We start from the raw sequence: 21,394 nt of genomic DNA, 5'->3' as shown, positions 1-21,394 counted from the left end.
CAGGTAGCAGCCACAGCCCATCTGTGCAACCAGAAAAGCTCTGTAATATTATCCATCCATAAGCATGCTTCAGTGATCTGTAACAGGTATCAAAAAACTCAGAAGGATTATTTTCTTATGTGGATGGGAGACAGGTAGATCTCAAGTTCAGCCTGGCAACAGACAGGGTCATTTCCTTGATTTGAGCTGAGATTTAATCACAGTCAGTGTCCACTGTGAAGCACTTCTGTCCTTAAGCCACACAATAAAACCAAATAGCATCTCTGTAGTCCAGCTGGAATTATTTTTGGAATCACACAAAGTGCATCGCATACGCACCTTCCTCATCATCCACAACTTAAATGACTACCAGTGCAGCTGGTAAATCTTTACTTTTGAAATCAATGTGACCTTTGTCTGGTGGGTAGGAAAATACTGATGTATCATTTAAGAAGTCCGGTAAAAGTTATTTTTGGAGACAAAATCTTCTCATGGGAGATGATTTGTCTGCCTACACCTAGTACATGCTGAGCAAAGATTTTTCAAACTGCCATCTGAGCAGGAATGCATAAGAGGAGGTAAGCATGCATTTGAACATCAGGTCACTGCTTTGTACATCTCAGCAATAGGGATTTGCTTAAAACCAGCCAAGAGTCACTGCTAGTTACAGGTTTTCCAGAATAAATATTCTGGCAATAATAAAATTATTATTGCGGAAATAATAATTTTGCGGTGAGATAAAATAACAGCCCATTGCTCTCTTTCCTTTAGGTTATAAGACCTATGCTTCTCAAAAAGGCTGTAAGTCTTCATCAATTAAAAGTCATGCCACAGCATGGAAAAGGACATGACTACAATCTCAGTGTATTTGGAGTAACAGACCCCCCACATTTCCTTAAATTATGCCTCAATGCTCTCATTTTCACATGCTGATTAACTGGTAAAATTCCAGTTGCTCCTTCTTTTAAGTAACATACCAGGCAGTTATCTCCTACTTACTTCAAAAGAATTGTTCTCGCATCCATCTCTGCATTCTCATCACCAGGAACGTCAAATTTATTAGTGAGTGTGAGAGAAACCTCAGTCTTTGCTAGCATTTCCCTGTTGGGGTCATTAACATTGCCAGAACCTTCCCCTGCCAAGCAGAGAGAGTTTATAGATTAAATCACATTCTTTACCTTCTTAACTGTTAGGACTTCGTAATTGTTCCCATAACAGACACAGAGAAATTAGACTGCTTCCTATACTGTCCAAAGGACACTTCAAAACCCAAACCAACTTTTAAAGACATCATCTTGAATATATCAGACTTTCTTGAATATATCAGACTGTATCTTGAATATCAGACTTTTTCATAATAAATCTGAGAGAACGCACCAGCCAGAAAAGCACCACAAAGTCACCACTTTGAATGCCTTAAAGATTTACATGCATTCCACACTCTATCTCAGTATCTCACTTAGAAGAGTGGCTGAACTGCCAAAAGCAGAAAACAAAAATGTGATGATGCCCATATGTCCATGTCCTCATCAAAATGCATGTTTCAAGGTAAGAGTAAAGAGCTTGTTAGCAACTGAGCCTATCATCATCTCTTGAACTAAGTAAACTATCCCATCAAAAAGAAATTTTCTTCCTCTAACTGCACATGAACTTTCACCAGAACAATAGTTGGTAGCTTTCCCCCCATTTCTTAAAGGGTTGCAGGAAGATCTGACATATTAGCCACAGTGAAACAATGCACACAGGAGAAATGAAATGGGGAAGGAGGGCGAGTTCTAGCTAAACCCATGGTCTCTGCTTGTTCAGATAATGCCTCTTACAGTTCTTTGCCAGTGCTTGGAAGAAAATGTGCTTGCAATCATTCCTTTAGAAGATTCTAACCTTTCTGATTAAGCAACTTCAAGGTTAGTGTTTGCTGTCAGAGCATCTTCTCCAAAAACTGTGCCTGGTTTGCCTCCCTCCCCTCTGCTAGACTAGAAACTTCAAATAACTGCAACACAGAAACCAATGAGGGAGAAAAACTTGTGCATCCTTCCAGTATGTGTTACATCCTGAAGCAGTAAACTGTCTCAGGTTTCCAGAACAGTTTCACAGATTAGCAGTGTTAGTTCCTTCTTTTCCCAGCCAGAAGGGAATAAAATTCTATTTTCCTTATGGAAAGTAACTCTAAAGGAGGGGAAAAATGTTACCTGTCTGTTGGGGAAGATCACCTGTCCACATGCCAAAGACTCTTAAAGGAACACATGCAATTTAATACATTTATTACTGCACTCTGCAAGGAATACCTACAGGTCTCCAGTAAGGACGGATCCTTGCAAACAAACTGGAACAGGGACACAAGCACAGAGAAATGGCTCCAGTGTAATGGAACAAAGAAAATATGTCAATATCCATCTGTCTTCTGGAAACTTCTAGAGTGGGATAAGGTGAGGTGGGTGGGGAGAAGAGAAAGAACCCCTGGTTTTTTTTAGGGCAGTAAATTATGCAGAGAAAATATACTGCAACAAATCTGCAGCTGCTTTTTAGAGCATGTCCTCCCGAAGGACTTGTGATGATTTCTTACTGTTTCTTTACTGCACTTTAAGTCATTTCAGGTAATATCACATATCACTTTAGCAGAATAAACTAGACCACCTATTAAAGACTCAATTGTAGGAACCTCTCCGAGATCATCCAGCAGCTCGTGAATTGGATCATTGTGCTCAGGAGCAATTGCATCTTGATGGTCTAAGAGCAACTAGATGAATAGAAAAAAAACAATAATGTTTTAACAATATATCCTTTTCTAGACAGTAGAATTTCATTACTTTAGGCTGGTATCTTTTAGAAAAAAATCACTGAACTCCAAAGCAGCAATGTCAATATTCAGAGCTGTGTCAATATCACAATATTGACAAAATCGTGACAATAATGTGAAAATACTCAAATGCTTTCCAAAGAAACTTAGTGAAGCTGTACCTAAACTACTATATTCGATAAACCAACAAGCTCTCACCAACTACAATCATTACGACTTTCGGCCTTGTATTTGGTACCTTTGTGTTTCAGACAGAAGCAGCATTTTCTTCACAAACACTGCTTATAAGGAGCAACTGTGACTAATGCATACTTACAGTGTGTGTATTGATGATTTCACCGATAGAAATATAAATTACTGGTTTAGTGAGAGTCACCAAGTCTGAATATTCATCAATATTAAATTTATCCTGCAATTCGGGAACCTCACAGGCCGCCTGAAAAAAACGTCTTCAGAACAAAGAAGGAGAGAACACTCAGTATGACTCTGAGATATGTCAAGAGTATTACCTCCCTGTGACAAGTTCAAGCATAGACTCTCCCCTTTAAACTATGGTACACTATGGCATACTACAGTTTGCAGCTTTAGTTTAGCACATCAGAAGCAAACTAGTAAATTCAATCAATTGATACTGGCCATGTTGACATTTGGTCATTTTCAAAATTGACAGAACTGCCTTCAGTGATCTCATTCTCCTGCCTCCACTGCATTATCATCCTTTGCCCCCAACTACCTCTGGTTACCCTTTTTCCAAAAGACAGGAGATATGACAATTCTTAAACAAAACCTTACTTCAACTACATGAATAGCTAAATGCCAACCTGCTTTATTCCTCATCACCACTAGATTTTCATATGCAACCAGGGTTCACACAGGACAGAAGAATGTATGTCCTGTCCAAAGTACTGTAATAAGCACGTGCAAAAGCAACCTTTATTTTGGACACTTGAAACTCTTGACTTTGCAATCTCATGAAAATAGAATCCATTGTTCATAAATCCCAGGTATATATTTTATCTCCCATTGTCACTGATGCTTGTGGCAGTCTGGACTGAAATCTTTTACTTTAAATAAACTGTATATTTGACAGAGACAGAATTTTTCATATTCTAAATTTACTGTTTTCCCTTTTTACTTGCAATGTTACCCTTCTACAAACTTCCCAACTTAATTAGCTACGTTCTTCTACCTGAATTTCTGGTATGACTGCAACAGGTATTCATTAATGATGCTTAGATGAGCATTGTCTCCCATGAACATCTTATTGGATGCAGCATGCTGTAACATCTTTGCAATGGAACCGAGGTTTCTGCGTTGATCTGTCGTCAGCTGACCTCCAGCTGAAAGGTCGATGATGTCGAATGCATCTGGTGCAACAATAGCTGGATTCATGTAGCGATAATAGAGTAAGTTGCCCACAATCTGGGAAAGAAAGAAGAAATGTATCAATAAACAAAAGTACAGGACCCAACCAAATTTTATTGAAACTACTCTGTGTTTAGATAAATTATTTTCTTGTAAGCTTCTTTCCAACACAAAGGTTCTGCTGTACAGAAGCACACACCATCCCAAAAGATCTACAGTGTTAAAAAAAACCAATATCATAAAGATGCAATAGGAAAGTCAACACAGAGGAAAGCCTGAGCACCATCAGTCACAGGACAATACAGCAGCAGATATTCCTATGCGTAAAGATTTAGAACTGCAACTTACAAAAATGTACGGATAGGAGATACTACAAGTTACCAATGAACTACTGATATGAGCATGAGAGAGTCTGTCAGGAGAATTAAATGCAACTGAATTAGCCTAACAGAGGGCAGAATGACCACAATATAGAGGAATCTGATAATGAAGTTTCAGTGTAGAACAAGAGCCGATTTTTAAAGAAGCATAAAGCACTGGCTGCCATCTCTGACAAAGAAAAAATAGGGAAGAAGAATGGCACACAAGAAGGTAAATTGAGGAAATGATTTTCCATTTCTTGTCCAAAGCGCCCTTCTCTCTTTCAGAGTAAAAGCCTTCTTCTATAACCCAGCAAGATATTCTGGCACAAATCCCTAGTTAGTGAGAAGCCATTTAATCCAGAAGTAAGAAAATCAGAAGTACAGAAAACAAATGGCATTGGATGCTTTGAAAATCCAATTTACCTAGTCAAATGTGAGCAAAGAACTACAAATAAAGATTATCACATTATCCATATGCTCACAATATTCTTCTACCCTGTGCTGGGTATTTTGCCAAAAGTAATTCTAGCAAGGAAAGGTATTAACTCACCGTGCTGATTTAAAGCAAAAGCTCTCTCACCACATGCTCATTTGCAGAAGGCCAGGTCACTGAACCTTGGCTTCACCTGCTTTTCATGTGACTAAAATGCATGGAAGAGATTGGGGTCTGAACAAACAGGTGAAAACACAGAGAAAAAACCTAGCCATTGGTAAGTCCCAGAAATTAATAACTGGTTTCAGTCAGGCCATGTTTGGACAAGTGTTTTATGCAAGCCTCTGCTGTACTCTCACAAATTATGCTGTGGGATGTTAACAGTCTGCTGACCATTAACAGTCTGCTTACTGCCAGTAAAAAGAAAAAAACAACCATGAAAGAAATTGAATTAATGACATTTGAACTTGTGGGGCAAAAAGAACAGTATATTATATGAGAATCTTCAGTTGCTAAAAAAAATCTACAGGTAGGTATTGCACGCAACTGCAGTTTTGACTTTCATGTGGACAGTTACATTATTTCCATGAGGATTAACAAAACCTGCAGTTTTCCACCCAAATTTACAGATGGAAGAAATTAATTCACCTGCATAGAAAGAACCGATGTCTCAGAATGGGAAAGCACAGAACTAGAAGAGAGAAGAAAACAGCATTCAGATTGGTAATTATTTTGTAATGAAGCAGAGGCAGAAAAGCTTAAAGAGACGTTGTCAAGTATTCTAATAACCAAACTATATATTGTATATTAAAAAGTAAAGCATTCATGGGAATAAAGTCAGAATTTCCCAGAAGCCACAAAATCAACGAAATTTCAACAAAAACCCCGATGCTGTAGTCATCTAAGAGCAACTAATATTAGGATCCTTTTAGTTCTCCAAACCAACTGAAATGCAAAATACAAAACTGACCAGGCATCATGGGAAGCAATTCTACATAGTGCCGTCAAAATATCCCAGTGTGTTCCAGATGGGGCATTAAGAATTTGGCACACAGACTTTTTAACTTGTCTCTTTAAGGAAGGAGCAGCAGGCAGTGATCACACTAGTTAACCCAAGGTTTATTTTCTAGGAGCAACAGTAAACCCCAGGTCAAGAAACCTAAAGGTCCAAATGCCCAAGATACTAAAAACAAAACAGAAGCATCAGGATACTTCCTTCTAAACAATGTATTACATCTCAAGCGATGTGTATGAAGATGACGTCAATAGCCTGATGTGAAATATTTTCTATCTGTAGAGGTAAATGAATAGGTTTACATGCGCTCCTCTCCAAACATACACCTAACAAGAGAGAAGAATGAGATGAGCTCGCCACAGCCAATTCGGCTGGCAATTCCTTACAAAGGTGTATAGATCCTCACCTTCAGAAGCTCATCCTCACCAGCATCAGGAAACTTCTCATGCAGGGAGTCTTTTAGGACCTTGGCAATGAAACGCATTCCATACCTGAGAGAAAGAAAAGGTCAAATAAGACTGCTGCAAGCATGAAGACACCAGCAACTTCACAGGGATAACAGTGGTGCATCAGACTCACGGGATTTTGTCCACTGAACTAATAATGGCAGAAAGGAACTTGTCTGTCACTGTCCTCATGTTTCTGATTGAGGCATCCAGGCGCGTCCTCACCTCTTCATGACTTAGGGCTTGCTCAGGAGTAACATCATATGGCAGTTTGCTATTTGAAAAAGTCAGACATATAAAGGAGAGTATTCCTCAGGCTAGTACACTTCAAGAACTGATAGCCTGAAACATATTCACTGCCAAAACCAGAAACTTATATTCACTTCGCTGCAAAAAATTATGCACTGCTTTTAATTAACCTGTTTGGCACCGTCAGAACTGAAATTCTTTTGCTTTTACTTCCTTTACTTTCCCTTGTGCTGGCCACTGAGAGAAAGACCCAGCTAACTCAAAATTGAATCTTTTTTACAGCATGCACACCAGGCAAAAAAAGCACCACTCATTATACATAGTGGTACTTCAGACTGCGAATTGGTGAAAATGAAAGCTACACATTTGAGTATTAAGATGATGAAAACTTGGACACAAGCAGAGCAGCATCCATAAAATCAATATAACATGCTGCTGAAGGAATGGTTATCCTTTTTTCAATCAGCTGAAACTACTGCATAGTATTCCAGTGAACACAAACAAATGATAATTCATAAAGGTGTATCCTAAATCTCATGTATAGAGAAGAAGCGGAATACACATCATCACTTCCATTTTTACCATATCCAGAATTTTGCATAAAGTGTGCAAATGTATACAACTGTTTTAGATATAGAGGAAGTCATTCATCTGTATGGCTTTTGCTTTTTTTTTTTTAATACATTAAAAAATCCCAATAACACAACAAAATCCTCAAGTCCTAGCAAATCACAACCACCGAAGAAAAAGAAACCAGAATGACACAAAATCACATAGCTGAATATAAATTTGTCATCAATGGCTGATATTAATTAGAAAGATATTAGGACCAAGGAGAATTAAACGCAATGTGATGGTTCCTGCCAGCAAGAGCGGCTTTGTGTGCTTGAGAACAGTACGTGTTTGCACAGGCCAAGCATGACATGAACAGGGACTGACATGGAAACAATTTCCAAATACATTTTCTTACAATACACTATTTTACGTTAGAGGGCATCTCATAGCTAACTATCAAGTTAACATAGGAAAATACCAAAGAGTACTTCTTTTTCCATAATTTAATGACATTCCTGTTCAATACTCTCAGCACCATAACCAGAGTAAGAACTTTAGAACTCTCAGATGAAAGCTGTCTTGACAAGACAGTTGGCAGATGCATGCAGTGGAGTCAAGGAGGCAAGTTTTGAATGACTAACTGAGCAATGCAAAGCAGCTAAGCAATGTTTAGAAAAATACAGTATTAACAGGTCCCATACCTGGCCTCTCCAGTTTGAGATTCCATCTGGTTAACCCAAGACTTGTAAATATCCACAGGATCAGTTTTGATATTAAGTGACTTGTCATCGATGATTTCCTTCACAACTGGTGCAAGGATCTGCCTCAGGGCATTTTGACCACGGGCACCGCGATTGAAACTTACCACCATTTTAATAACAGTAGGATTCCCAGTCACAATTTCATGTATCTGGTCTACTTTTGATCTGAAGAAGAAAGAATCCATATGAAATTTTAGGTATGCATAACTCTGTCACTGCCTACGCTTCCCTGGACTACTGTTCCAAGCATAACTTTGGGGGTGGGGTGGTGGGGGGAGACACACATGTTTTTTAGAAATTGTTATTTGTTTCAAGGCACCTTCATGCTTAAAAAGCATTCCCAAAAATGCTTGAGGGTAGTTCCTTAAAAAGTTCATTGCATATTCTTCCTCACAGCAAGTTGTGCCACTCTGCATTGTTAAGTCATGTAACTCAAACTCACACTTTGAGTTACAGTCATGTAAGTCATGTTACACTGAGCACCTAAGGCCTAAGCAATCCAACAAAACATGTCTGAGGACAGCCAGAGTTTCTAACACTGACAGGAAATAGAAGTGCCAAACAACAGAGATTTCAGACTCCTCATTAGTTTTTGCAAATCCAGACAGCTTAGATTTAGCTCTCTTCCTGGCTCCTAAAGCCTGAGTTTGCACTTTGTTGGACATATTTATAATCAGACACTGGAGAATTGAGATTAGACTGAATTTTAGAATGACTTTGCATCAGATCAGAAGTAGCTGCCATGTTGTGAAATCTTGATTGAAGTGAAAAGCCTTCATCTTCTATTGACATACTTGATTCTTCTTTGATAGACTACATTAATAGATATGAAATGGGAAAAGGACAGTGAAGGGACAGATTAGCATTATCTGCATATAAGCACTAGACTTCACATGAAAAGGTGCCTCATTTTCAGGAACTGCCAAAACTGATTCAACAGCAAGAATGTGCCGTATGCTACCACATACTTGATCTCTTCCTGCAGTGCTGTTTGGAAAAGTCGCAACAACAGGTATTCCTCTCTTTGATTGGATGCATAGTTATACAGCGTGAAGATGACAGAATCCATGAATTTTGTGGATTTGTTTTGAGGCATCTGAAAAATCAGCTTGGCCAAGTAGGTTGGGTTAGTCTACAACAACAAGAAAAATTACTTAGTGTACATGTCCCCACTGGTGTTGCTAAAAAACTAAGGTGGCTCAAAACAGTTGCTGGCTGGACTTGATTTGAAAGGTCTTTTTCAACCTTACTTACTTCTATGACAACTACAGCGCACAAGCAAAGACTCTGCTAAGACATATCACCTTCTATGACAAAAGGTTACCAAGCAGTGTAAGAAGTTGCTTACCTGAAGTAGGTAGAACAAATGCTGATAGGCTTCCAACTTTTCTCTCTTTTCTTTGCTCAATGCTTTCAAACCTCCCCTTTGCTTGTTCAGCATCATCATGTCAGAGAGCTGTTCCTTGTTCTTCTTGGTAAGTTTTTTGCTATGAGAAACAACATCCTGGAAAGAAAGAAAAGGTACAGATTTCACTCTGAGAAGTTTCAAACAAGAAATACTGGAAAACAGTTGCATCTGAGAGCTAGTTCTCTTGGATGTGGAAATGCAGGGTCAAGAAATGCCTGGGGCTATAAAAGTGAAGCATTGTTTGCTGTGGCAGCAGTTTCTCCAACTAGAAGTATATGTTCTGCTTCGTTCCTGACTTTGTGAATTGGTCTGAAACCCTAGATGGGCTAGTCACTCTTGGCAGCAATTACGATCAGAGCTGGTAGCATTCTGGAGAAACTTGTAAATGTTTTCCTTTTTTAAACTGGGCTTACAGTTTACAAATACTGTTCTATATTCACCTAACTCACTACCTCCACATACTCTGACAGCAATAGCACTTTTCACTGCAATCATCAGCCCAACCACTGCAGATTCCTTCTAAGACAAATTTCACTACACCAATTGAGATTTTGTGCTCAGAGAAGCCTAGTGTAATGAATTCAGGACCACATGAAAGTTGACCAATACTTCAGCTTGAAGAAAAGACAATGCTGTATCAGCAAGAGCCCCTTTTTTTTTCTTTTTTGGAAATGAATCACACCAGCCAAGCTTAGATAGAGGGCACTTCCTTTAACCAACAAGCAACCAAGCCTCACAAGCATGTCTCCTGCCTCCAAAATTACAAAATCACCCCCTTGGCTGACAAAATTACAAAATCACCCCCTTGGCTGAAAGCTTGTGGCATGTGACTTGTTTAACCCCAAAGGAGCAACAAAACAGTCTCAAAGCCATTCAATACAAAACCTGTTGCATTTATTAGCTCAAGATAGTCCTGCTGCCTTTTTTAGCTTCAGGACTTGTTTCTTCTCCTCCTACAGTTTTCTTTCTAGGGATACATACTAAATCAGTGGAATTAACTAAGAACATACTGGGGGTAAAAACTAAGTCAGGGGAAATGTTTTCCACTAGGTCTGAGCAACCAACATCTAAGGCCAGGAGCTCTCCATGCCAACTACCACTGGGCTCAATTCTACGTGTAGCTGGTCTCCCAACACACATTTCTTACCTGCAATGTAATTTTGTTTTTCACTAGCAAACCAATTTTGATGTCCATGAGATTGAGGTCATTTTCCAGTTGCTGATTGGATCGGATCAAGGTTACAACTTCTTCACGGAGTTTCATTAGCTCAAGCTCCTCCTGAAAATCTTGGTCACTCTGATCAAGCAAGTGGACAAATTTCCGAACCACAGCCATAGGTGGATTTTCAGCATTAACTAAAAACAGGAAAGAAAATAGACAATGCTAGGGGATGGCAAACAGAAGTAAATATATGCCTTATCTATGTTTAAACAGCACATCAAGGAGCACCCAGAGTCAAATTAGTACCATCTTGTCTAACCGGTTAGCTTCATACATTTTAATTCTCCTGTTTTGAGAAAATTGTAAGAGAACTAAATCAAGAACAAAGTATTAGCATAGGATAGTACACACTGTCAGAGCTAACTGCAAAGCTACAGTTCTATTTTTCAGCAGGGAAAAAAAAAATAGACAGCTAGAATCAACTTCTCCTTCAGCCTCAAGAACTACCTACACCCTGCACTTCCCTATCAACTTCATCCCGACTGCTCCTCAAAACTGTCTTGATGTTATAGACCACACAGCCAATATCATAATGGTTGACAAGAAGCTTGATGTGACCCAGCAATGTGCACTTGCAGCACAGAAAGCCAACTGCATCCTGGGCTGCATCAAAAGCAGTGTGGTCAGGAGGTCAAGGCAGGTGATTCTCCTCCTCTACTCTACTCTAATGAGACCCCACCTGAAGTACTGTGTTCAGCTCTGGGGCCCCCAATATAGTAAGAAGGATATGGAGCTGCACGGCCGAGTCCAGAGGAGGGCTACAAAGATTTATCATGGGCTAAAGCATCTCTCCAATGGAGACAGGCAGAGAGAATTGGGGAATCTCTTCTATGAATCTATGATCCCTCACAAACAGAGATTCAAGCCACAGCAGCTTTATTCTCTTGGAAATACTTACTGAGGGTTTTGTAGTCTTCTCGGGCTTTGTTTGCTCGAATAAAGGCTTGAATTTTTACGACATCATTTATCTAGGATTTAAGAAACAAAAAAGCACTTGACATCATTCTGGAAAGAGTACCAAAGTCAGGTACAGAATATATTTAACAAGATAGCCTCTTACGTGGTTTCTGAAATACTGCAGACGATCTCTGTAACGTCTTCTGGCTTGATACATCCTGGTCATTGATTGAATCTATTGAAGGGTAACCAAAACACTCAGATCCAAAACTTATCTATGAAGTTCACTACCCCAAAGGCTTACCAAAACAGCAAGCAGAAAACCTGCACTACCTTTACTACTTGGTCCTTTTGTGCACGTAGGTAACCCAAACGGGTTTGATATGCCTTCCTTTGCTTGTAGCCACGCCATTGAGACTGAAAACAAAACAAAACAGGCACATTCACTTTACTTTTCTAATTGAACAGAAGTAATTGCAAATCTGAGCTTCTTTGGGTTCCTCAGCTTCCAATTGCCCTTTTGGCTAAATGAAACATGAAGGAGATGTGCTTGTCTTATCAAGAGACACTGTGTCAAGCATTAACTATTCTCCAAATGTAATCATGAGAGACTTGAAATTACATCATGAAGAGCCTGGGCCTTCTGAAGCACAATTAGGGGTCAAGGATACAGTGAAACAGTCAAGTTGATAGAAACTGTTCTACATAAGGATCATGTGTTAGCTGCTGCTGCTGCTGCTGAGAACAATGGTGTAACAGTTTAAGCTTTCCCAGCAGACCCACTGCCATTCACACTTGGGAAGAGAAGTCAGGCAAGGGGTTGGAATACACTTAAAGGGAGAGTGTGTTATTTTAATGAGCTGGGAGTGGGTGTGGAGGTTCTGTTAAATATACAGCAGAGTATCTGCTACTTAGGCAGAAACAATTGGATATATACTGCTGAAAAAATAAAATGGTAATAGAGTGCAAAGCAACTGTTGCATTTGCACATAATTCAGTTACAACATCACAGAATAATTTTTTTGTGGCTGTCCTGTAAATGCACCTGATTTCATGCTGAATTATCCAGCTATCCTCCAAATCCCTGGACAAGAAAAGCAAGAATACTGAAGACCATGTTGTTTCTTCTTAATTCATGATGAATCACAGCAGCAATGCATCTCATGGTACTATCACCGTCAACACATAGAACACACTTCATATTTCCTCACTCCCGAAACGTATAAAAAAATAACTGTTAAAGCTTCCTCAAGTAACTTTTTCTCTCTCCAATTCTATGTGATTACTGGATCAATTATATATGACACCTAAAAGCAAATAATACACCAAAACTTACTGGAGAAGGAAATGTTTTTAGATAAGTTACAATATGAGGCAAAGACAATTGTGTGCTGTAATTACTTGAATTGAACAAAAACTGTTAATAAGCTTGTGTACAGAAAACAACTGCAGAGTACAAGTTCCAAACAGAATTAAAGGGTATCACTACCTGAATGCAAGTGATTGCTGGGACTTGCTTCTTCAAAAAATTCATTCTTGAGTTGAATTCCTGGCGAACAAGATACCCTCGACAGCAAGCCTGAAGTTTCATAATCAGGTTCTCATTTGCAAGCCACAACTGTTCTCGGTTGTATGCTGCAGTGACTCCAGATATGGTGCTCTGATTTAATGTTATGATAGGAAGAGAAGCCAGAAAAAGAAAATGGAAATACAAAAAAAAAGGATGTTACATCAGCTTTCCATACTGTGCTTACAAGAAACTCCAAAGCTGTGTTTCAAAAAACAGTGACATCACGGTCCCGTACTCTCTTAATGAGAGGATAAATTTTCATGAAATAGGACAAGGAGTTGTCACAATAGGACACACACAATCTGATGATGCCTAGCAAATCAAATTAATTACTAAGCGAGTTAACATGACTATGGCATTGAAGCATTCTATCTCAGAGCTGCATTAAGGGTGGGAATGGTGAGAATGTCAACTTTTGAGAGAAGGAGTATGTGTTAATCTATTACTCTACCTGTATCTCTTCCCGTGACAGCTGAGTGTCATTTTGCACAAATTCTGCTGGTTCATCCCATCCTCCCTCTTTGGTCCGCAGGTTATGATAATAATGATAGCCTCCTCTCACCCAGTGTTTCACCCACTCGCTGCCATTGCCCCCTAAGAGCAGAAACTGCAATTAGAAGTCTGAAACACACTGACAAGTGTCTTACCTTTCACACATACAAATTTTACAACCAGGAAATTTCCTTTACAGATTATTCTTTCTCCAAACAAGGAAAGGAATGTTTCTGAATCCCTAATGACCTCATATGAGAGCTACCTAAACACAACGCATTGTATAAGTGGAGAACATTATAATAGTCATTTTTTTTAAAAAAAAAAAAAAACACCTTATTTCACAGAGCATCCACAGCTGCTATCTACAACACAGGATTTTTTCCCAGGGGCTTTTTTACCTCTAGTTCCAATTCCAATAAACAATAATCTTGCGTTTATTTCACTGATAGTTAGCCACTTAAGGTGTACCTGCCGCCTTTTTCTTAACTTCTGACAATTCTTGCTGGTACGTCTCAGCACATTCTGGAGTGACTCCGTACAGCCCAACATCAGGTGAACGCAAGGCACTCAGGGTCTGGCTAACGTCACCACGATCTACTGCTTCATTAATGGCTAGAATTCCTAAGGAGACTTGGATAAAACCAGAAAGCAAGTTAGCGCAGGGTCTCAGTAGCTCACAGCAAGCACAGAAGGGCAGAACAGAGCAAGGCAACATGAACACACCCTCATAGCTGGGCTGTATGTAAGATATACAAATTTTAAGTGTACATAAACATGAAACATAAATAAAAAACCAACTCGAGGACTTGCAGTATAGAGGCCTCTTCAGTACAGAGTATCCAGCCATGCGTGAAACTGCACCTGACAGCATGTAATGGTGTGCCCAAAGTCCCAGTATGGTGCTGATTTATCACCAGAACTTTTCAACATACACAGTTACAGCTCTCCTCTGATGTCTGTTTCAGTTAACACAGTTTCTTCTGGCAGAGCCAGCCACAACTCAACAACCAGAGCAATAATTACTTAATTGTTTCTGCAGACAGAAACAAAATTGTTATAATGACTGGGAAGCAACAACGGGTGGACCAGTCCACCTGCCAACTGCATTAAGGAGCAAAGGTGAGTATCACTGACGGGCAGTACTCTTTGTATCCAAAAACCATGTGAGTGTTTGTCTGGTAACATCTAAGAGAACCAAGACAAGACAACAGTACCTCACACAAATAAAAGGTAATGCTCACCAGAAAGCATCATTTCAATAGTGCATGTGAACACTCTCACTTCTAACCAATCACCCACAGACACACACAATTAGTCGCAAATGACAAACAATTTGAAAAAGATTGGTCCAACAAGGTAACGTAGTCTAATGGTCACATGCAAAACTGGAAAAAAATGCATATCCCCCCACAACAGAAGAAATTTAGTATTTGAAGAATCTGACATTCACTCCTCAAAAAACCACACCTGCACCAGAAGCCTGTAGGCTCTTCTGGTTTCCTTTGCCACATGTATATGACATTTCTAGCCCCCAACTTTTCCTTAAATAAGTGGTATTTGGCTGGTAGTGGGGATTAATTGCAATACTGTGCGATAATACTTACATCTCTGGGACTCCTCAGTGTCCTTGTTAGCTTTATGAATCCCATCCTGAATTTCATCTAGCCAAAGTACAGCTGTTTCATCCTGTGTGTCCTGAAGAGAATACAACAAGAAAAATATACAATATCAGGAGAAAAGTATCACTATTTTTGCCAAGTAAGATAACCTATATTCAGAAACAGCCAATAGAGTAGTTTTCCATAATAGAGAGAAAAATAAGTATTTCAGTCTTCCTAACTAACTCCAGCACAAGGATATAATGTGGATTTGTGACTGGCAGAGACTACTATGGCATTACCAAACTCAACACTTTCCCTGGACAAAAGAAATTCGCAGTAAACAGAACAAACAAGAAATTCTATCAATAAGAATCACTCTAATAAGATGAGCAAACACAAGGCCAGGGACTTAGTGCCAGCTAGTCCTAAAGCCATACTAGCTAAGAGTATATGATTTTCCAGGAAGTTAGTCCTTCAACAGAAGGACTACCGAGAGCTGCTGATGCACATATGTGTGCAGAAACTAATAAACCTTTGGGAAAGGTCACATCAGGCTGCTCATTTCCCTGCCCACAAAACTTCACAAACCTGTACAAACTAACAAAGCAAAAAGCATTGTATGTGTTGTGGATGGGTGTACACACACAGCAGTCAAAGCCATGTTTTAAATCTTTATTTTAACAGATGGCCTGTCAAGGAACAGTGATCACACAGTATCGTGTATTTTGGCTGGGAAATCTAGCCAAATGAGCTAATGTTACACGCAGAAATTTGAGAGGAGGAAAGGGACAAGTGTTTTGCAAGTCCCAAAATATACATAGAGAACAATGACCCAGCAGTTGCCAAGCATAAGCTTCTCTCCACCCACTGGTCCTTCCTGTAGGTAACTACCAAAAGAAATGCTAAGATGCAACTACCATCCCTCTGACAACTTTTCTCATACAAACAGAACATAGGAAACCTTTAGTTCTGGAAGGGAATAATAATCACAGTGCACAAAAGAACCACTATTTACAACATTCAAGGGCTTTAAGGTCAGACTTAAAATGAACATTTCCTCATGTGCTTTCCATATTTTAACCATTGTTTTGGCAGATCTGAAACTAACTGGCTAAATGATACTTCATTCAAGAGCTTAACATGACCTTCATAGGCAGATTTCATCTGAAAGCCAGACAGTCCCACAAGAGTACCAGCAACAGCAAAATTCCTGTCCAGGATGTGGGGGAGAATCATCACTGTACTGTACTATGTATCCACAGAAGTCAAAACCATGTTGTGGCTTCTCTACAGTTTTACTGCTGCAAGGCTTTCTGCAAGATACACACACTGTAACATACTATGGAGTCTACTGTTTTTTCCCCTCTCACCTCTCTCATCAGCATGATATAGCACTCCCCAATCAAGTAAGCAACTGAACAACATCTTCAGGTGAACATTAATCCTTCTCAGCCCCGAGGTATAGAAATCACTAGTTCGTAACAGTTGACTTCAGATTGTGGTTATTTTCCCCACATAGTTACTGTATAATATGATCTTTCTATTTCTGGAATTATTCCCATGCTGCTGGGAGAAGCCCTTTATTTATCTTATGTCTAAATAAGGTAATTTCATACCAACCCAGAAGTTACCAGCACAGTCTGGCGCAAGTTTAAGTACAGGATAAAAAGATTTCATTGTTTCATTCTGACTCAGCGAGAGGAAATGCTTCAGTGCAAAATGGATCCTGAGGAACATTAACCCTGTCAAGACCCTTGGGAAAGGTGCTCAATGATTTCCATCAGAATAGCATACAGTTTTCTATTGTCATCATACTGGTTTACCTTTAGTCAAAAACAAAATGTTCAACACAATCTAGACCTTAGCCTCTGTAAAAAATTGTGCATTGCTACTTGAACAATGAGCTCCACAGCAGAAAAAAGAAAACAAAACACTCTCAAGTCACGGAAAGCAGACATCTGCTACTTCTCTGTAAATAGATATGGGGAAAAAAAACAGTGTGCCCTCCCTACTACCCAAAAATCACTTGCATACACACACCTGCACTTGTCATCCTTTCTTATACCTTGATGAAAGGTGTAAGATGAAACTTGCTCTTCCTCTCTTCATCTTCACCTTTCAATTAGTGAAAACTGCAACTATGTACAAGTAGGTAGAAGTCCCTGGCTAATGACAACTTCAGCTCAAAAAAGCCATAAGCAATGGAAGTGTCATCAGGTGAACAACAGCATATATATTTTGCTGGTAGCATGTATGCATGTTGTTTCATATCTTTTTTCTAATTTATCACTTTACAGATTTTTCCACTTCCAGAAACTTTCTTTTTTGTCATATATATAACTATACTTCAGAATACATTTAACACAGAACATGAGAATAAAGTACTTAAGCTTGCAGAAAACTTGCAAGCAGAAGTTCAGTACTCCTGGAATGAACATGGTCTCCTCACAAAACCAGATAATGAATATCATTTTTTCCACAAAAAAGATACATACCTCACTTGGGACCTGAGTTTAGCTATAGCAAGCAACCATGTGCTCTTAATATCCTTACACCCATCTCCACAGTTCACAGATTGACACTGCTAGCTGAAATCTCCTTCTGATTGGTGAAGATCAGTTGAAGGTATGCAGAATGGCCACTTCTCCATTGCCAGTTTTGATTCCGGACTTTCAAGACCAGTAACATTACAGAACACTAATGCAAAGGTCTTTCAAAAGGTGCATTTAACTGCACTCACCTGCGCTTTCTCCCTCTTGGCTCGAAGTAGTGTATCTTGGTAATGCTGTGCTACCTTTGGGGCTACACCCTCCAATTTTGCTGCAGGAGTCTGTAAGGCTTGAAGAGTCTTCTTGGTGTCCCCTTCATCCAGAGCTTCATTAATAAGACCAATTGCCAAAATCCCTAGGGAGGAAGGCAAAGGGGGAGGAGAAAGACAAAGTTTCATTCTTGGTTAACAATAATCACAAGCATTGCTTCAGAACAAAAGTGCAGTTAGTCCTTCCTAAATCAAGTAACAGCTCAGAACCACATTATTTTTTCAACAGAAAACATTATTTACTAGCAAAGAAACCAAAGCTATTTCTCCTCTCCAAAGTAGTTGTAATTCTTGAGCGCTGCAATCAAAAAAATAAAGTTTCAAAGGAAAAAATAAAAAAGCACCTCAGGGAGACCACATGCAGAGACAAAACTGAATCCTCAGACACCCAGCTCAGAGCTTCTAGAAAGCCCAAATGGCCAGAGTTCACAATATTCCAAGGTTATGGCTTGGAAAGAAATCTTCACATGAAACTAAGGCCCTGCATGGAATACCATTTAAAAATACAGTAACCTTGTATTTTAGAAAACTCTTTTATTAAGGACATATGTAGTATCAGCTGTATTATCAGAAAAGTGGATGCTATTCAAGTACAGTAAAATTTACTGTTCAGCAAAATAAAGACCTTACAGTTAGCTAAATGCAAACAGAATCTACATCTACAGCAACTGATCCTGAAAATCATGAAATAACTCAGGTTGAGATGAATCCCAGAGTTCATCTGATTCAATTCTCTACTTAAAGAGGGATCCAGCCATGGTTTGGTTCAGTGCAGAACAAAGAACTCTGTTAGATAAAAGAAAGGAGATCAGTGTGGGAATCTCCAACTCTGCTTGTATTCAAAGATTGTGACTCTTCAACACAAGACTCACAAAACAGAAGTTGATTAAAAAAGTAGAACACCTTGGGGAAGAGATTACATTTGGATATAGATCAAGGAAAAATATATGCTAAGGACATTGCAAGAACTGCAACATAAAACAATGGCATGGTTTCCATCAAAAACCAGATACGATAACTTAAGAAAGCACACAGAAAAAAAAATACACTCATACACACACACATACATTTATACACAATCACAAAGCTTGAGGACCTTCTCTGACTAATTCAAGTTATTCATAGAGAGAAGATAAACGTATCTTTCTATAAGGGCATATACGAAGCAGACCAAAGAATTAGGAAATGTCCCAGGAGAACAATTTACGTCATTATAGGACTTTCTGCAGATTTTCTTACAGGACAAGGGGCGTTAAAAGAAACAGGATGTTGGGACTACACAGACCTTTAGAATTCCACTGTAACCTCTTACACAGAAAGGAAAAGATACTATAAAGATACTATAAAACTAGCCCCGGTGTGCGCACCCCCAATGCGGCGCCCCGTTTGTGTGGTTTTAACAGATCTACTTAGGTGACCCAAACAGGAAACATAGTGTCTATTTGGAGATGCAGAAAACAAGTTAACCAAGACAGCAGGCTTTTAATTTACAAGTTAACCCTCTCTAGAGTATAAGCTTTGCAAAGTGAAACACACCAAGTACAGAAACAAGGAGTGGCAGAAGACACCGGCTTGTCTCCGTGTACAACATAAATTTTATCATCACCTCCACACTTGTGACAAATCTCTCCCGCTTTATGATGCAAAGCTCCAAGCCTTGCTGAGATACTAAATATTATAAAATTATAAATATTACAAATATAGCTTCAAAGCTAGAGTCAAACTCAGGAGGTTTTCAGTATTGGTCATAAACAAAAATTAAGAACCCTTAATGAAAACAAGAAAAAAACCTACAAAATTAAACCATACAAAACAGAACATCACAAGGATCTAATGAAGAATAAGTTTGTTTAACTGTACTATTTTCAAGGACTCCTCTATCTTCAGTCTGGATTTTACGTCAACTAATACTGTCTTAGTGCAAGAAGAATTACTCCAGTTTTCTCTTCTGATAAAGTCTTCATAATTACACTCACACCCAGTCTTTTATCACTGTTACAAGACCATTATTAACATAAATACTACTGAGAAACAGAAAGTAAAAAACTTGAAGGGCTAGAAGCACAGAATTATATTAACACTCATTCACCATTTTCAGCTTGCAACAGTAATTTTTTTTCTTTCATGAGTATATAATTTTCAGTATTCACACTTGCTGCATAGAGTGGTTTGGGTTGGAAGGGACATTAAAGATCACCTAGCTCCAAGGCCCCTTGCCAGGGGCAAGGCACACCTTCCACTAGGCCAAGAAGACTACAGACCAGGCTGCTCCAGGTCTCGTTGAACCTTGCACTGTATATGTATGTATATACTACACCTCTCCCTTTCTCTTCAATATAGGACTACTGACCAATACCTGTAAGTGAGTGCAATGCACTAGTGGTGATTCCTCGAGCACACCTTTTATATGAATGCAAAGAAACAGGCTTCCATGCTCCAGGTCAATAAGCCGCCTAGGGAAACACTGAACAGTGCGATTGTAGGGCGTAAGACACAAGGTACAGTTGAAAGATTAACTTCAGAAGCATGGCCACTGTGAGAGCTCAAATATCATTGTCCCTGCACCCAGGGAGCAGGAGTATCACCAGTGATCTGTGTTAGACACTTGCAACTTCAGAGAGTTTTTTGCACATCTTCTGATTACAGAGCTAAATCACTGGCAACTAAACCAGGGAATGAAATACTGGGAAGGTAAAAAGACCAGTGCAGATTAAAAAAAAAAAAAAAAAACAAAAAAAAAAAAAAGGAAGAATAGGAAAACCTGAACAGGGAAAAAGTAGCCATCAAATAAAAGGATAAGACTTTAAGAAAAATCTCTTCTACTGAATGCAGCAAATTAGGAAGAAAGATGGAGCACTCCAAGACAAGGCTACAACTAATTGAGAGATTTTGGTAATACTAGCCTAAAATTGGGGGATTGAAGCAAAATGAGAAGATTCTAGACTAATCCTAGATGCTGACAGCAGGCAATGCATTTCCAACCCAAAAAGGGTAGAAATTTACACTGGAAGTTTGAAATACTGACATCAATACCACAAACACAACAGACTGCCTGATCTCTCCATCCACAAAAAGTCCTGCAATCAAGACTTTCAGATTACAGAACACCAAGTCTTGTTCACAACTAAGATCTTCCTAGATATCTAATGCATAACACAACTACAAGTCAATCAATAACTTTTTGGATTGACATCTACTTTTAGCACTCCTTATAAGCTACAATCAGTCTACCATGAATTGAACAGAAAAACCTACTTTCATGTTCTTCATGCACAACTTTATTCACATGATCAACACATGATTGGATATCATTCCATGTGATAAATTCATTTCCTTCTGCACTTCTTTCAGCTTTCAGCTTCACCAAATCATCAATGTATCTGTCAGAAAACAAAACCCAAATCCAGTAAACATGACATTG

At 39.0% G+C, this 21,394-nt stretch overlaps 1 protein-coding gene across 1 annotated transcript in view; it reads right to left on the bottom strand.

Annotated features, from left to right (window-relative positions):
- IQGAP1 (IQ motif containing GTPase activating protein 1) overlaps window positions 1–21,394 on the bottom strand; it is a 53,942-nt gene that overhangs the window by 7,915 nt on the left and 24,633 nt on the right. Inside the window, exons 14-32 of the mRNA XM_058811809.1 lie at window positions 21,229–21,353; window positions 17,896–18,059; window positions 15,159–15,249; window positions 14,023–14,184; window positions 13,511–13,653; window positions 12,979–13,149; window positions 11,823–11,906; window positions 11,653–11,724; window positions 11,491–11,560; window positions 10,518–10,726; window positions 9,311–9,466; window positions 8,931–9,094; window positions 7,903–8,127; window positions 6,531–6,671; window positions 6,358–6,442; window positions 3,966–4,198; window positions 3,093–3,225; window positions 2,614–2,716; window positions 979–1,114 (exon numbers count right to left, since the gene is read on the bottom strand). Of these exons, the coding sequence (XP_058667792.1) occupies window positions 979–1,114; window positions 2,614–2,716; window positions 3,093–3,225; window positions 3,966–4,198; window positions 6,358–6,442; window positions 6,531–6,671; window positions 7,903–8,127; window positions 8,931–9,094; window positions 9,311–9,466; window positions 10,518–10,726; window positions 11,491–11,560; window positions 11,653–11,724; window positions 11,823–11,906; window positions 12,979–13,149; window positions 13,511–13,653; window positions 14,023–14,184; window positions 15,159–15,249; window positions 17,896–18,059; window positions 21,229–21,353 (2,667 nt within the window). The remainder of the gene's footprint in view (window positions 1–978; window positions 1,115–2,613; window positions 2,717–3,092; window positions 3,226–3,965; window positions 4,199–6,357; window positions 6,443–6,530; window positions 6,672–7,902; window positions 8,128–8,930; window positions 9,095–9,310; window positions 9,467–10,517; window positions 10,727–11,490; window positions 11,561–11,652; window positions 11,725–11,822; window positions 11,907–12,978; window positions 13,150–13,510; window positions 13,654–14,022; window positions 14,185–15,158; window positions 15,250–17,895; window positions 18,060–21,228; window positions 21,354–21,394) is intronic.

Source organism: Ammospiza caudacuta, chromosome 10, assembly GCF_027887145.1.
Source record: "Ammospiza caudacuta isolate bAmmCau1 chromosome 10, bAmmCau1.pri, whole genome shotgun sequence".
Classification (NCBI taxonomy): domain Eukaryota; kingdom Metazoa; phylum Chordata; class Aves; order Passeriformes; family Passerellidae; genus Ammospiza; species Ammospiza caudacuta.
Note: the sequence above shows the minus strand (reverse complement) of the source record. Positions and strands in the feature narration are given on the sequence as shown.